Here is a 17652-nt window from a genome sequence, read left to right as displayed (position 1 = left end):
AACAGTGGGATTGAGCATGTGTTGGTGGATCTAAATTACTGAAGTGAGATCATGCCCTTTCTGTAGACTATGGGTAAATTATATAAAATAGCTTCAGATTATATGATGATGAATAAAAGTTTGAAATCTCCCCAGGGCGTGTAATAAATGTAATGCCCCTTTGTACCCAAATAAGCAAAACTGCAAAAGCATGAAAAGTCAAAGGCACACAATGACTACTTAAATATCTCTACACTCTCAGGAGCTATACCAAACTGTTTATTTTCTGTGCATAAACCAAAGTTAATTAGATATTAAAAGTATGAGCTGGCAGTCAGTATGAAACACTACATTTTTTATAACATATTCTTATAAATAATGTAAGTTTTTTTTAAGTTCTGAGTTCTTTTTCATAGGGTGAGATGCACTAAATCGTAAAGAACTCTGTTGACAAAATGCCCGTTTTAATGAAACACACTTTTATGTTAATTGTGTGTGTTAGTGTTCTGTTGTCAGTGTGTTTGTAGCAAAGAGACCACCAAACACTCAAAGTGCACTGCGCAACAATTTTGGCTCCAACACCTCATTAGTCACTTCAGTGTTTCTCTTACTTGGTTCTCTGTCTCAACCAATCAGAATGTACTTGTTTTTTCTGTAAAACTTTTAAAAATAGACAGTTTTGTGAAATGAGCTTCCTGTTAAAAGTTCAGTAGCAAAAAGAGCGTTATATTTGGAAAGCTGTTGAACTTATTGAATGGTCACATTGTAGTAATGAAGTTTTGTTTTTACTGAAACTCAGTCCAACCTCATTTATTGTGGCAAAAAAAAAAATGGGTAAGAAGAAAAAAGATACGAGTCAAACATGGTGAGTTTAATTTCTACAAATTAAGCAAATGAGACATATTTAGTAGCAGTATGTTTTTAAATTTTAGCCAACACTATTTAGTACTATATGCATACCAGTTCCTAAATTGACTTACTATTCTGTGGTAAATACTTGTACAGTAACATGAGTTTCTGCTGAGGGCTCAAAACCTAATTACAAGCTCAATGTAATTCTGACTTGTATGACAGATCAACGTTTCACCCCTGGGAAGACTTGTGACCTTTTTCATCACCCTACCCAAGTCTGCCATAATGGAATATAAATTTTAGGCACATGCATATGGCAGTAACGATAAACATAAGAACAAAGCAGAAACAAAAATGAGCTAGAAGGAATATATGTATGTTTTTGCTCTGAGATTTTTCAGGTCTTTTCTGCTCAATGATTTTTGTACAGTTGTTATATACACTGTAAACTATGTCAGTTCTCTCAATATCAGCCCAATGATATTTGCAACCCTACTTGCCACACAGCGGCATTATGCCAAACTTTTGGTTTTGTTTAGAAAACCTACTTTTATATATTGAATGTAGGGCAAACAAAAATAAAACAAAACCAAGGTTAAAGTCTTTACGCTCACATTTCACTTTATTACTTTAAGTTTATTGGATAGGGACAGACGTACATCACCATAGACAAACTGAACAAAATAGCAGTCCCATGTTTGTGTCATAGTTCTATAGCAGCAGCTAATTCGCAGCACTTGTCCCTAGATAGGCTTTTAAAAAGTAAGTTGATCTAATCAGCTGTGCAGCTGTGCCCAAGTCCAGTCCTCATGAGCTACCATCCTGCAACATTTAGATGCATACTGTTCAAACACCACTGAATCAAGTATCTGAATTCTCTCATCAGCAGTCAGCCAGCTCTGCAGAGGCATAGTAAAAAGCCATTCAGTTGCTTCAGAGGTGTTGGAGAAGAGATGCATCTGAAAGTTGCAGGATGGTAACTTCTGAGGACAGGATTTGGGCATCTCAAGATTCAATCTTTTTTCTTCATTCATTTTCTCTACCCAGTTTACTCTGTTCAATGTGGCAGGGGGATCGGGCGAATTCCAGCATTCAGTTATCAAGTGGCAGGGTTAATCTTGCAAAGGCATTTATTCACAAAGACACATCAACCAAACAACCATGAATGATATGACACTAAGGGCTGGTTTAGACTTGTCATTTAATCTGGGGTCGCTGTAATTGCACTGTTCAAGTATGCTGAGAAAACACAAAATTCACACATCAAAACATTCCCTCATAATAATAAATATGCCTTCTCTTAAAGTGACTTTGAATATTTGTATTTATGAAGCCATTTATCCTCTTCCACTCGATTCAAATTTTGTTTGCAACTCGGTCTGTGCTTTCTCCAGTCCACTTGGATTCTTCCAGTAGAACTTAATTGTAGTTTGCCTGTAGTTTTAGCAATGGCAGCGGAGGAAGTGAAGAAAGATGTTCGGTCCGTGTTGGCCACGCTTCCAAATATTGGGTTAACATTACCACTTGCCTTGTTCGGCTCAGCACTTCTCTCTTCGCAGTACACGATGATTGCTTACAGCACAGGCAGTTTCCAGCAAGTTTCATAGCGTTATATTGGCGCATTACATATGTCATGGACAAACGTTAGTGATTGGGTAAAATTTAAAACCTCAATAGAGTCCGTGCCTCCAGGAAGCAATTGTTCATCAACAGCTGAGAGCTCAGACCTTCTGTACGAAGCAAACCGTAGTACAGTACAAAGGACTGGTTTTTACCAAGCTATTGTAAGAATAGAATAACCATTGATTTTGGTGGAAAAAAAACTAAAACATAACTATTGCATACCAAAAGCATGACTATCTGGCAGAAAACCCATGTTCTAACCAGGGGTTTGTACAGGTTTAACTTAGCAAAATATAGTATTATTTTTGTAGTGTAATTGCAAGAGCGGACATTTCTGTTTGTGCACATGTTTGTGCATGTGGATCTTTCAGTGCCTCCAGCTTAGGAACATCAAGAGCTGTGTGTTGGCTGGAAGGCTCCCCCAGGGATAAAAAGAGGGAGAAACTAATCCCTACTCCTTTACACATCCAAACTGTGTGTGTGTGTGTACGTGTAACTGTCTGCTGGTCTCACTTAGCTTTGGCAAGCACACTCCATGGCTACTTTAGCAAAAGGCTGTTTGTACACATTAAATGACCTATGTGCTACAAGCATGCAGATTCTGTTAACGTCAGTCACTTGCATATTTAGAAACCCCTGTTAGTTCAGTCTAAGATTGATGGGAATTTCTATGAGAATCTAAACTCTATCGAGGGTTTTTGTGTAATCGTGCTGAGCAGTGAAGCATGTCGAGAGGAAGGACATGTCCTCAGCTCTGATCACATAGGCTGCTACAACCAAAACAGAGGGAGAGAGGCAGAAAGATAGATGGACAGGAGGGTGTAAGAAAAGAGAGGGGAATATGAACATGAAATAAACTGATGGCGGACTGAGGACAGCAGACAAAAAGAGTGAGAGCTGAGAGTGTGTAAGTCACAGCAGAAAGGAGGGGTGTAACTCAAAGGGGAGAATTCCAAAGAGATCTGTTGGGTGGGAATGGTAGGAGGTGAGGACAGAAAGCACCAACGAAAAGAGTAATGGTGGAAAAAGGAGTGATGGCGAGTACAGCTGAAAGGAATGGAAGCAGAGATGAAAGAACGAGAAGTTAACATACACACAAAAAGCTTTCAGGATTGGCTTGATCCCTTATTATGATTTTTTGTTTGTTTTTTACCCTTCTCTCCTACTTTCCATCACTTGTACATGTGAGCTCTTGCTCCCTCATCTCAGCTGCAGCCCACAGGAAAGTCGACGAGGCGGCCCCTCAGCTGACTGGCTAATTGCAGAGGTATCACTGTGTCAAATGACTAATAGAGTTTCCCTTTCCGTCGCAAATCTGCCAGCAGGAGCGCGGCCACAATTTGTTTACTCTATGCCCAAGCCAAGGGAATACAAAGATAGACCAGCCTCTTTATTTATTCTCAAACACAATTCCACGCTGCCAAAGTGCTAGGTGTGAGAGGTGTTAATGAAACATGCATGTGTTTATATGACTGCTGGCACATGCGTGCACACCCCCACACGTTTGTCACGCTTTGTGATGTACCTAATATTTTGTCAAGCAGTAAAGTAAGTTTTAGTTCTGCGAGCTTTCAGCAAAATTTTCATGCCAATGTATGTATTAAAAAACTGTCAACAGATTTTCGGGTTAGAAAAAAATAACTCTAACATGGCTAAACTCCTAATTTACTTAGAATTTTACTTTAGGAAGTAGAATAGCTTGCTGTGAGATTTTCTAATAAAAGACTCCCTGCAACTTCTTCAGAAAAATACTGCTGAACCCAGTGACTCTTTGCTCAAGGACAGAAGATTTTTCAAAGAGGCATACACACATTACACATGTGTGAATTATTTTGTATCTGAAAGATATTTGCACCTTTGTGATACAAAGTTGAAGGTCAGGCATTTAGGTTCTGGCTAAGTCAATCTTCATACTAGTGTATTCACTATTTAATAGGTTTGATATGACATTAATAATGTCATAAGTTAATAAGTTTGGCAAGATAAAGTATTATTGCTTCATACCATCTTTCTTTGAAACAGGGATTTGTGATTAAATATTTGTCTGTTTTTTACATTATTCATATTTTGTTGTGTTAGCACCAAACTTGTTTTATCGGGATGTTTTGTCATAGAGCAACTCAAAATATGGCATATTTGGATAGTGGAAGGAAAATGTAATTTGTGTATAACCATTTTATCCGTTTCACTGTCTTCTGAAGTCACATAGTTAGTAAATAGACTACACTTGAGTAATTTAATTTAACCTTTTAACTGTCACCCCCAAAAAACACTTGCATGTAAATCAGTGGGTTCACGAGGTCACCAGTGTCATTATGACAGTAGAGGGATTTTAATCTTAGTACAAAATTGGCTGTTCTTCAAAGGCCTCAGGGGGTTTTCTTACAGAACATGCATAAACAAACAAGGAACATAGCAAACGGCTCAGAAGCAAATTGTATTAATGTTTAATGTTGTGGCACAAAATAATAAAGGTTTGAAAATCTTATAAAGAACAGTTTGCTCCATCATCTTAATATGGAAAAAGTCATGGCTCTCCATCCAAGTCGACAAGCTAGGCAAGAAGAGCAGCGATGAGAAATAATGTTTGTAAGGGGGGAAAAATAATAGCTGAAGTCATTATTTGCTACAATTGATGTGGGGGAGACAGCAGATATTCTTTTTTAAGGAGAGGCTCTTGTAAGATAAGACCAAAATTTTACTTCTTTGGCTGACGTAACACTGTCACTAATCGCATGATAGTGGTAGGTAATTTTCCCAAAAAAGGTGATGATTGTGATGATGAGTTGATTGAAAGATAAATGGAACTAAAAAAAAGTGGAATCCTGGAAGGGAACCTATGAGAGGCTGCAAAAGAGTTGATGCCAAGACTCATCTTTCAGCAGGACAGCAACACTTTGGATCAAGCCATATTTATGTGGATGAATGGCACAGAGTTCAGACCTAAATTTAATTGGGAATCTATGGCTAGACTTGAAAAATGATGCTCACATCTAACCCGATTGCATGAGCTCCAAAGAAGAATGGGTAGACTGTATAAAACCCATAGAAGCATAAGCTACCAGACTTGCAGCTGTATCTGATGGTTCAACTATCTACCTAATATAAAGGCATATGACACTTTACAATTTTTTTATTTGTTAATGATTTTAATCACACAAAAAACTTTAAATACAACTTTAAAGATTTTTATTGCAGCATAAAATGTGGCAAGGTTCATGTCATGTGAATCATTTTGCAAGGCATTGTAAGATGTTTCTATCTTGTCTTATTATCAAAGATAAACAGTTACAGTGACACAAATCCTCATGAAGGTTGCATTAGCTTTAAAGGTCTACTCATTTGTCAGAAGACTCTTTGTCAAATCAAATAGTACAGTCAGTTTTATATGGAATATGAATGAGAAACTGTGATACTAGAAATGGAAAAAAAAAGTAGTAGCTGGAAGTTGCATGCACATTAACCACATCCAAAATCCAAAACAAGTGAGCAAGAAAAATGTCATGGCTGTGTTTTTTCCCCTTCCATATCTACATTTTACCCCCTCTTGCCTTCTTAGCTTCTTTTTTTCACTTTTTAACCAATAATATTCCTTTACACTGGTCACAGCTCAAGCTACTGGATAAAAATATTTGACAAGCCACTTTTTTCTGTGTGAGACTTTTTTTTTTTTGCCTACTCCTCCTTTTGCCATTCTTCCATGCCTTATTTTGCTCTGGGGTTTGTCCTATTTGGCTGTCACGTCTCTCGGTGAGTGCACACTGAAACTGGTAGTGTTGGCCTAAAGCCCTGGCTACTAATAAGACGTTGAGAAGGACAGACTCACCACGGACACTATTTAAAGAGTATAGAGAGAATTTGCCCCTTATGAGAGTGACTCTGCCCCATTACCTTCCTATACCACTGTTCTCTCTCACCACTGTTAGCTTTTTCAAGATGCTCTTCTATTCATCATTTTCTAGCTGAAATATTTTTTCTCCTGCCAAATTATTTCGATCTTTATCAAGTTTAGGGCAATAATAGAATACCTGAAGCAACAATTATTCTCCTTTCATATTTCATTTAAAGCCAGAAATGTATACGCCAAGATAATTCATACATTCATTGTCTATTCCCGTTTGTCCATTCATGGTGAGCTGTTGCCATGAACATAGAGACAAACTGAACAACACCATCCACAATCACACTCATAGCTAAGGAAAATTAAGAGGCACCAATTAACTTAACAGTCATGTTTTTGGACTGAGGGAAATCTCAAGTGAATCTAGGACCTTCTTACTGCAAGGCAGCAGTGCTAACGACTCTGCCATTCAGCCCTCCCAGCATAACTCAATGACTGAAAATATTTGTTAACTTAAACAACAAACAAAAGTCAACAAAAAGCGGCTTGTCACGTGGTGTGTGATAGAGGGTGTCCTCATGTATCTTACAGATGAGCCAGGTCAGAAATGTTTGTGTGAGTGAGAGGGCTGAAATAGAGCTATATCAGGGCTGTGAAGGTCAAACAAATGCCAGCTCTCAAGACAGCACTAAAGAGCAAGTTTGTCGGTCACATAATGATGAGACACTCAGCCTTAGCACACACTCACGGACACGCATGCCCCGAAGTTCTTTCTTTTTTTTTTTTTTTTTTGTGAATTCATGGTCTTAGTATGCATGTGTTTAGGTTAAGTGTTTGCACCCCATTCTGTGTGATTACAGTTTGTCAATCAGACATACCCTCTGATTGTGAGACCAGACCCATTGGCCGATGTTAAAGTGTTAATCACATGACCACATATTGATTTCCATACTGTGAATTATCACTCAGTTCCCGAGGAACACATTTACTTTGCTTCTACGTGTGTGTGTGTGTGGTGGGGGTGTGCGTGTGTATGTATCTGTGTCGTAGTCTGCAGATAGTTTGGTCTGAATGACAGATGAGAGGTTCCTCCTTCACACAGTTTGTCTCCCTGTTTACAGCAGGAGAAACAAAAGCCCCTAGACCCACATTAACATCTTGATATATCACCGATCCATAAACAATGCAGAGGGAAGAGGAAAGTTGCTGTGTCTGCGCTGGCTGTTTACATCTCTAAGCAAAACCAGATTTGATTTGCAGTCTAATGATTTATTACAACAAGTTATTCACATTTTGTGAATACCCTAAAATGCATTCTTTCTAGGTGATAATTGGTCCTTAAAATGATGCCATATAAAAGGATGCTGAGAAAATATTAAATCTAGTCATAACATCAAATTTTAAACTAGGCATTTTTAATGTATTTTTCTCATTAACAATTATTCAGAGCATTAAAATTGACTTGTCTTTCAATTAACCTGTTGAAACCTGCATTTCTTCTCCTTTCCTATACTTGCCTTTTTGCCCTTTCTTCCTGTTCTTCTCCTCCCCTGTCCTATATAGAGCTGATGATGCATGTCCATAGCCACGTCCGTGACCTAAGTTATGTCCTTTGTCCCTACTTTGCCACCATAGCACCCTCTTCCCCTGGTGTCGACTCCACCCCTTTGCAGCGAACAGGAAGTCACGGCACTGGCACAGGTAGCTACAGCCGTGGTGGGACCAACAACTATGCCACGGTGGGGCCAGGATACACTTCAAGCGCCGGTGGAGGAGGCGGAGATGTTTACGGGTCAGACCCTTACGTGGCGGACCCCTACCGCACCCTGCAATACTGCCCCTCGGTGGTGGAATCTCCTTATAGCAAGTCCGGGCCGGCCCTACCGCCTGAAGGAAGCCTGCAGCGTTCACCTTCCATCGACTCTATTCAGAAAGACCCAAGGTAGGATGAAACCCGTGATGTCCAGTGAGCTCCAGTATATGCGAGTGTGAAGAGAAAGTTTAAACGTCACATATGAAATTGTACTAACGTTTTACAATATTTTTCTAGGCATACAGGTGCATCTCAAAAAATAGGGATGTGTGTTCCAGTGAGGCCTGTTTGTTGGATTAAAAGTACATTTTGCAATTAGTAAACTACGTTTCATCAAGCCCGCCTTTTTGAATTGAAATTACTGTTTATTGGTCTGGTATAATATTCCCGTCTTCTAAGAAATGAAATGTCCCCTTCGCTGTAAGTTGAAAATCACAATAATTGCCAGAATTAGAGGCTTAACACCAACGTGTACAAATCAAAATGATATGTTGTCTAATTTAGTGAATTAATTTCCCAAAATGAATGAATTTTTCAACATTATTCAAATTTTCTGAGATGCACCTGCATATGCTAATCATAACCATGGTTGACATTGGGGGAGAAAATTTACTCTCATGATGAAAACATTATTTTCATATCAACCAGCTTTTGAACAACAGTGACTCACTGCACCAGCATGAAAATGATAGAATAACTAACCTGCAGAATGATTTGTTACTTTCTAAGCTGAAAAGTCTTTGCCAAATGCTTCATTGAACCAATCAAAAATCCTTATTTAATAAAATACAAAAACTTTTCTTACAACACACAGAGGGGGCAGAAAACCACCATACTGCAGTGTTTTTATATAGCAGATATGTTTTTGTTGCAATGTGAGGGCAAATGCATTTAATTTGGAAGGGTAACTCCTAAGTACACACCAATTAATTTTTTAAGGTATACAAAGATGCATTGATATGTTAAACAGAACAGGTTGTGTTAAGAGGTAGCCTGAAAAAGTAAAAGTAAAGTTTACAAGAATGTAAGAAACAAAGCTGAACATTTCAGAGTGTTAGAAAGATGCTTGAAATGTTTTGGTTAGAATAATTCAGTTAAAAAGTACTAAATGAGTTAAAAATTAAAGAGTTCCCAATCAAGATATTTTGTCCCCAAGACTGAATCATTTAACTGTTTACCAAGTCAGTCCCATTCTGGTATGTGCATTTCTGCAAAGAACCTACTTGCAAAATTGTTATATAACTTTAATAAAGTTACATAACATTGTATATAACTTTATTAAAGTGCGACTGGTGTAAAGTCTTAAAAAGTAGAAGGACATGTGAGAAAAGAAGTTTAAATCATTCAACTAATTCAATAATGACCCTAAAGCCAGTGTTTGAGATCAGAGCATGGGGTTGCTGTTAAGAGCGCTCATGTGTTTATTTTCATACAATGAACTTTGCCATGAAACAAATCCATGAGTCCTATCAAGCTTCACTGTTAAGTGTACAGTAGTTCATATAGACAAAAAACCCCTAATGCATCACAGTATGTTGCTTCCAGTCACACACCACTTGCTATAGAAGCTCCTTTCATCTTCCTTAATGTCATGCTGGGTGTAAAAGAGCCCTACTGGGCTGTGATCACTTTTATCCTCTTGTCTCCTCAATTAACCAAAGCTCCATCTCCATCTTTATTTATATATATTTCACTGGACTCTTGATGTATAATTCCTTTAATTAAAGAGGGAGAGTGAGTGAGACGTGTGGATCAAATTTCAGCAGCAGCTATCAGTCACAGGAAGAGGCAAAGAATGGGGAGACAGAGAATGAACAGGATCAAAGACAGGAGAGCGTCTGCAAGATGTAAGCTAAGACGACTGAAGAATATCTATGTAGCACAATAAAGATTTAATCACCTACAAAATTTGTAGGTCCTCTAAATAAATGTTTTACTGAAATTTTTATGAATTGTGATAAATGAAGAAACAATAAATTCCACTATTTAAAGGGATATTTCCGGGATTGATCAAAATATAAATTGTATTTATTGAATAAAATGTATATAAGATATTATGGACACATGTTTCATAAAAATGTGCTAGTTTTTTTTTTTTGCTCGAAGTAAAACTGTAGAACTGTAGAAAATTGAAAAAAAAAAACGACCTTGATACCGTTTAGGACTTGCAGAATGAAATTTCTTTAGTAGTCATATTGTAATTTTCATTTCATTACAGATGCATCTCAGTAAATTAGAATATTATTGAAAAGTTAATTTTATCCACTAACTCTGTTCACTAGGTGAAAAAAATATTTATAGATTAATAAAACACATATAGATATTTCCAAGTCTTTAGTTCTGTTAGCTGTGATGATTTTACACGTATAGCTAATGACAACATGCCATTTAAAAGATTAGAATATTACACCAGACAAATAAAAAAAAAGCATTTTAATACAGAAATGGGGCCTACAGAATTAACCTACCTAATAAAAATGTAGGTTTAATACTTGCTTTAAGGTTACTGTTTTCAAAAGTTATTTTTAATTTGACAGACGGGCATCATCAAAAGGCATACAATTTGCAGAGATGTTTTTGCATATATTGGAAAAAACTGAATCTAAACTATTCCACACCCTTTGAATTTTGCTCAGAAATAGCTCTTTTGTGTGGACACATCCTGCAGAGCTCATTAATTTCACATTGAATTAAAAGTTAAATCATGATAAAGACATCACAAAACAGAACCAGATGACGAGCAGTTGGCTTGGATTTGTTGTGTCGTCTTATTAATTTTGGCCTCCCATGAACTGCAAGGGTAAGACAGAGTGCAGGAAAGTTGAAAACAAAATATGGTAATGAGTGAATTTCATTACAATGCTAATTTACAATGCAAGATACTAAACCCCTGTAAACAAAATTAACCTTTATCTAATGCACTGAAACTGCCAGACAAAATGCAAACACGCAACATCCTGACTGTTCCTAATATGATTAATCAATTTGTTCCGTGTTCTTGTAATTGTTGACCATGTCTAGACACTGGGTGACTTTGGAGTAACTTTCATTTACTATAAACATAGTAGAAATTGCTGTGTGTGCAGTTTTATGCACGGTGAGTTAGTTAGATGATTCTTAGTAGAACTGAAGACATTAAACATAGGGGTGTCCCTAACAACAGCTATTGTAATTTTAAAAAGAATAAAAAATCGTTGTTTTTTAGAATAATTTAAATGTTTTTTTTCTTTAAAGACCTTTATTTTATGTAGATTGTTTTAATTTTTTTCATGTCATATCAAAGAAAATGTAAACAAATATTCACACAAATGTATGCATAAAGCTTATGTAGCATGCTACATCACCAAAGTACAGGAATTAATAAAAAATAAGCTTTTGTTTATTTATTAACAAATAAGAATTTTAGGGAATTGGGGTTATATCTGGAGATAAACAAAAATGAGCAACTCGACAGGATAAAGAATCTGCTTGTGTTATAAAATGTGATATTTGGAAACGGTAACATTTCAATTGATCTCACAAATAACATAATTATCTGTGTGCATCGTTTATGAGCTATCTGGTTTAGATTTGATTTGTTTGGATATTTACATTATCTCCATAGTAAGGCAGATTTGAAATACAATGAAACATTGAATGGAGCAAGTTAAGATGGTTTGAGCATCCAATCGAGATTCCTTCTGGATGTCTCCCTCTGGCAGGATTTCAAGCCTCATCCCATTGAGAGGAGAACCTGGTGCAGACATAGAACTTCCTGAGGAGGACTTCATGTCTCTTTTAGCATTGGAATACCTGGGGGATTCCCTAGAATGAGCAAAAGACGATGGATGGATAGAGAGATGAAGGGGATGGACAGCCCTTTAACTAATTTGGTTTTTATCATCTTATTTCTTCTAGAGCAGGGTTTTCTAGACATCACTTTGACCTCCATGTTTTTCATGGAGCTAAAATCGTATTGCCATCCACTTCTATTTTTTCTTCATTTGTTGATATTTTATCCCAAATTCTTTATTTATTCTTTATTCCTTATTTTAGGGTGTCTCTATGAGAACTTTGTGACTCCTCGGTGTTATGAGTAAGATAAAGCCTCGCAAACATTTGACTTCAGACCCATTGAGGATGACTGTCATCTGGAAAAACCTGGGTCTCCGCCTAAACTTTTGCATTCCACTGCACAATTCTGTTAGTGTGCTTAATAGTATTGAATTAGAGCCAATGTTTTACAGTTCTCTTTGTCATGAGGTTAAATTGCCTCCCACTCAGACTTCACTCTTACTCTTGCTGTAATTGGATCTGGCTGAGCTAACATGAAATGCTAAACGAGTTAGCAGATATTAGAGACAAGGAATACTCTGAGTGAGGGCAGAGGTTATGTGTGCGTTGAGCAATGTGTTTGTGCTGCTAAGACCGTGAGGAAGAGTGGAAAATTTATCTTTAGGGCGGAATTGGGTTTAATATGGTTTTTCAGTGTGCTCTGTGTATTTTTGTGTGTTGTGTGGAAATGTTTAAGTGTATATTGTAACCAGTTCAAACTGTACATCAGTAGGCATGATAACAGCAGAGCACACACAGTAATAACCACTGATGGGTTGGAGTGCAAAAGGGAGACTATAAAGACGGAGGTGTAACATGGATAAGAATAAGATAGGAGGAGGAGAGAAAGAATTGGGGGAAATGAAACCAGAGGGTGGGAAGAAGAAGGTAGGGAAAAAAGAAGAAAGTAGATCTTTTGCTGAGGGAAAGTAAGAAACATGGGGGAGGATTTTAAAAGGGATGCAGATAAAATAAAAGATGATAGCTGGATGACAATCACAATTTGAAGAACTTGGATAAACACAAAAAGTGAGGAGATACTTGTGCAGATGACTGTCTTTTTGATGCTTTGTTTATGCGTTCCCCTTGAAACACCCTCGGTGAAAAGAATCTCACCCCTACTGGTTCTTCCTATCGAAACAGATGTTATAAATGACGCGGCGAATGAGATTTATTTTCTCATGTAACCAGTATACAAAACTGTTTTGAAAAATCGCTAAACCAATAAAGAATAATAAAATAATGATGCTTCATTCAGTAGCAGATGAGCATGAGAGATGGAGATGGAAATATGTGTAGGAAAGAAGATCGACCTTGGCAGATGGAAAGTAAAAATGGCAAAAAAAAAAAAACATAAAGGGAGAACGAGGTTAACATCAACTCAGGGATGATGGGAATTGGGGACCAAAGATATGGATGTTTGGTTTATTGTTTCAAAGCTTGGGAGCTTGTGAGGGATGAATCACCTTCTCCCAAAAACATCATAAGGAAACAAATCAAGATGTCCGGTGGCAGGTGGAGCAACTGTGACATACTGATTAAGAAGAATATTACTGCACTGCTTCAACTGTAGGTATAGGACTAACTCACAAGATGTACTCAAATAGAAACATGCTGCTTCAAAGTAAGATCAGTCACACTTCCATAATATAAAACAATTTGGCTTATTTACATTAGCTGTCAATGTAACAATATTTGCAGAACAGCAGTACTCATATAAAATCAAGAAAAAAATAATTCTGTAACAACATTTGTCAATCATTAAAAACAAAAGAAACTCCATATGCTCCATAAAACTGTACTGCTGACAACAAATTACTATTTATGGTGTCGTGATATGATGTGATCTTCCGTGACATGTCATTGTCACCACTCGCTATTTATTGCCGGTGTCTGTTGGCTCGGAGCCGAAACGCACTTCTCTATTTATGGAAAATCTTCAGTGGTCAGCGGTGACTCTGCACAACGGTGTGAGACATACGTGTGGAATCGTTCAAGACTAATCAAATGCAATATCAACAACGTAAAAGAATAGACACAAGTATATTTGCTTTGATTAAAAGAATCGGGAAGACTAAAAAAGGAAACATTGAGTCTGTCTGGCTTTTCTGGCCACTTGGGTTTATGTATTTTGATAAATAACAGAGTGAGCATATGCTTCTCTTACAGTCAGCGCACAAGTAGATTGTTTGGTGCGTTTTATTGACATTTATGTAAAATTCCTCTAATAAGATAATTTTCCCTTTAATTTTTGATTTATAGGCATTAATAAAAATGTCCTTTAGGTTTATATTCTTGTCAGTGATTGGCTTAGTTTTTAAGTTAACAAAATTTCTTATTTGTCATAAAAATAGAAGATGAATGGTATTATTTTGGTGATTCTGTAGATGGTAGAGTGTGAGGCTATTACGTACAAGCCAGAGTCAAAAGCTGAGTTCTGTCCATTTTTCTCAGTTATTATTATTATTTGTTTTTGTTAGGGGACAACTAAATGTTGACCTAAGTGTTACCTGCTTGACTTACAGGCTAGACGCCATCAGTACCATCAGACAAAGGAAGACAAGAGAGGAAAACAGAATTGTCATTGAGAGAATGATAAAAGAATGTGTTGATAAGTGGGTAGCTCAAGTTCAAGAGAGCAGAGGCAGGGAGGGTGGCAAGTGTGTGACAGTCACAGGGTGAACAAGGGATTTGAAGAAAGCAAAAAGAAGGGAAAGACAGAGGAAGGAGGACACACTCTGCTGGCTCTCAGCACGGCCCAGGGGTAATTTCCTCTCCACATGAGAAATGCATGCTGGGATATGAAATCACCTCCAAGGGAGGGTAATGATGCATTGCCAGAACCTTGGCCCTGAGGCACAGCTGTGTGGATGCGCCAGTGTTCCTGTGTGCGCGCTCACACAAATCTGTGTCCTGGCCGTCATCCCTGCCTGTTCTGGGTAAATTGCCCATTGTAGTTATTTTCCTTTTCCGAGGTGGCCTATCTGCGTGCGTGTGTAGGGGTGTGTTTGTGGGAGTGTGCACCTGACCTTGGGATAATAAGACTCTGTGCCTATCCCGTTGCTTGCTATGGGGAACTTCCATCTTAAATCTGAAGCCAGAGAGGGGAAGGAAGAGCAGAGAGAAAGTGTGATAAATGTGCTTGGGGTGGCCATAATGCAGTAATAGTGAGAGGCACATCCCCTCCCAATAAATCTTAATGTTTGACCTTATTCAAATTAAGCATGAACTTAAAACAAAACAAAACAAAAAAAGCTTGAATGTATTTACTAGAGTTCAGTTGATTTCTTTATGGGAACACAAGGTGCATCTCAGTAAATTGGAACTTTTGTTTTGGGCTTGTTTGTCAAATTAAAAGTAACATTTATAAATTACAATCCCTAACCAAAAATTCTATTTCATATTTTCATTAGCTGTAGGTGGAATTCATCATAATTAATTGGAAGAAAGTCTGGAAAACATCAGTATACATGTACATGTAAAAAAGATATGAACGTGCTTTGCTTTTATGAATTGAGTTGCTAAAACAAACTTTCAATGACACTTATGCACTTCTTGTTACTGTGCACTATTTTATTTTTATATTTGTATCATGTTCGAATAAAATTTCATTTCATAAAAAAAATGATATTTAAATTTTGCGTGAATTATTTGTATAGATGTCAACAACATAAGGTTTTTCTACTTTCCTGTTAATTTTACATTTGTTGCATTTTGGATCAGCGCTTACAGCAGCATTTCAGATGTTGGTCTCCTCCTGTATTTCCTGTAGCTTAAATAAACCAAGATAAACTCTAAGATTGCCAAAAGGCTGTCAGTGTTTTGTAATCTGGCATGTCCCATGGTAGACTGACCTGGACTCTCCAAAATGTTAAAACAGAGCATGTTTTACCATGTTTGGCTTACTGTTATTTGCTGGAGTCTTACTGTCCAATATGGCAGCCTGAATGAACAACCAAACATGTTGTTTTCATTTTTGAACAACTTTTGTCCTTTCTCTCTTGTACTGAAAATAGCTGGGGGCCTTTTTACTGAAGTTACAACTTTGACTTTAAAGATTATTATCAGATTGACCTGTTAATTAATGGCGTGGTTTGTTCACTGAACAGAAAATAGATCAGACTGTTAGTGTCCAACAGTCTGATCTATTTTTGATTAACCATGATCAATGATCATGGTTAATCAAATATAGAATTTGCTTGATTCCAATCACCAGCTGATTTCTTTGTGAATCTTTATTATTTACAGAATTTCTACATGTACAGCAGCTAAAAATGAATTTCTTATTTCTTGTGACGTGTTGGTAAACAACCATAATCGGCTTATAACTCAATTATTCCATAGTTATTTGATGATAGTTAATGACATTAAGGTTCTTTTTATCTACATTCAATCCTCTTTACATACGTTTACAGAAAAGACAGGAAAGCACACATGAAATAAATATTAATACGCGATTATACCACTCCGTCATGCTTAGCAATTTTGTGGGGGAAAATGTTTTCCATTCCTCTTCCTCCTGCCGTCCCCGTTGCTGGCCTGTCTGCTGCCTCTGATGGTATTTGGGAGGGATTATATGAAAATGTCACAGCAGCAGAATTACTGTATATGTTCTCACCACACTGTGCTTCATCTTGCTTCCTCTTAAGCTCTCACTTGAGAGCATCATAGCCTAGTGCTTACATGGCCACAGAAAACGTTACACTGTCGAAACCAAGTCGCAGCCATAACAGTAAATGTTAATTTTAGTCAACAGTAGTACCTTACGTATGAATATGGATTGAATTTGATGAAAAAGGTAATAATAGTTTAATGTTTTGAGTTAAGCATAATTTAAACGTATTTGATGAAGTTGTTACAGCTGTATTTTTTTCTTGGTGTGCTTGTGGCTGTAGTAAGGCATTAATATATTTTGCAGATACGTACACCAGTTTGTTTCAGTTTTTGCGTCCGTTTACTACAATCATTTTCTTTAAGCAAGGTTTTCTGGCAAATATGCTGCAGTTGTAAAATAGTCTTTGGACAGGGGGGCAGATTTAAAGGTCAATGAGTTGTGCATCTCTTGTGCTGGAAAGGGATGTTGACCTTTCAGCTAAATTGCTTGCTGAAAATCAAGCACTGCACCTCTTGGCAGGCTGATAAAGTACTGACCAGCAAAATTAAAGCCGGATTTGACAGAGGAGTTCGACAGAAGTTAATAGAATCAGCACATCTGGAGCCATTAGGAGGAAGTCAGGTTTGTTAAATAAATCCTCACAGAAAGAGAGGAGGGGGGAAAAAAGGTTCATTATCGTTGCCGTGTTCATTTAAAATTATAGCTCTGGCAGTTCCTTGTTGAAGATAATCACATTTATCTGTGCAGCTGTGTTGGTATTCACCAGCTGCAGTGGCACAAAAGCACCTGCACACTGCAATTATCTCATAATACATCCCTGTGGAAGTGCGCGCACTAAAATAAAACACTTAATGCCCACTCACAGTGATGCACACATGTGCCCACAGAAGCTCAAGTCAATATTTGTTGCAGTCTAAATTTCTCTTTGTCGTGCTCATTAAAGGAGCCTGGCAGGTATGATGGCAAACAGTTTACAAAAATGAAAGCTTGAGATCAGCCACGGGAAAAAGTAAGTCATCCATATTTCAGTTTGCATGTTTCATTCATCAACACATCAAAAAACAACTGGACCTTAAAATAAGATAATTACAACCTCAGAAGAGTGTTCATATGTGG

The 17652-nt window shown here is 37.3% G+C and overlaps 1 protein-coding gene across 2 annotated transcripts in view; it reads left to right on the top strand.

Annotated features, from left to right (window-relative positions):
- LOC102235908 (catenin delta-2-like) overlaps positions 1-17652 on the top strand; it is a 220967-nt gene that overhangs the window by 107378 nt on the left and 95937 nt on the right. For both annotated transcript variants that reach the window (XM_023326505.1, XM_023326504.1), the window contains exon 12: positions 7931-8237. In XM_023326505.1, the coding sequence (XP_023182273.1) occupies positions 7931-8237 (307 nt within the window). The remainder of the gene's footprint in view (positions 1-7930; positions 8238-17652) is intronic.

The sequence above is a fragment of the Xiphophorus maculatus genome, chromosome 21 (assembly GCF_002775205.1).
Source record: "Xiphophorus maculatus strain JP 163 A chromosome 21, X_maculatus-5.0-male, whole genome shotgun sequence".
NCBI classification, from domain to species: domain Eukaryota; kingdom Metazoa; phylum Chordata; class Actinopteri; order Cyprinodontiformes; family Poeciliidae; genus Xiphophorus; species Xiphophorus maculatus.
Note: the sequence above shows the minus strand (reverse complement) of the source record. Positions and strands in the feature narration are given on the sequence as shown.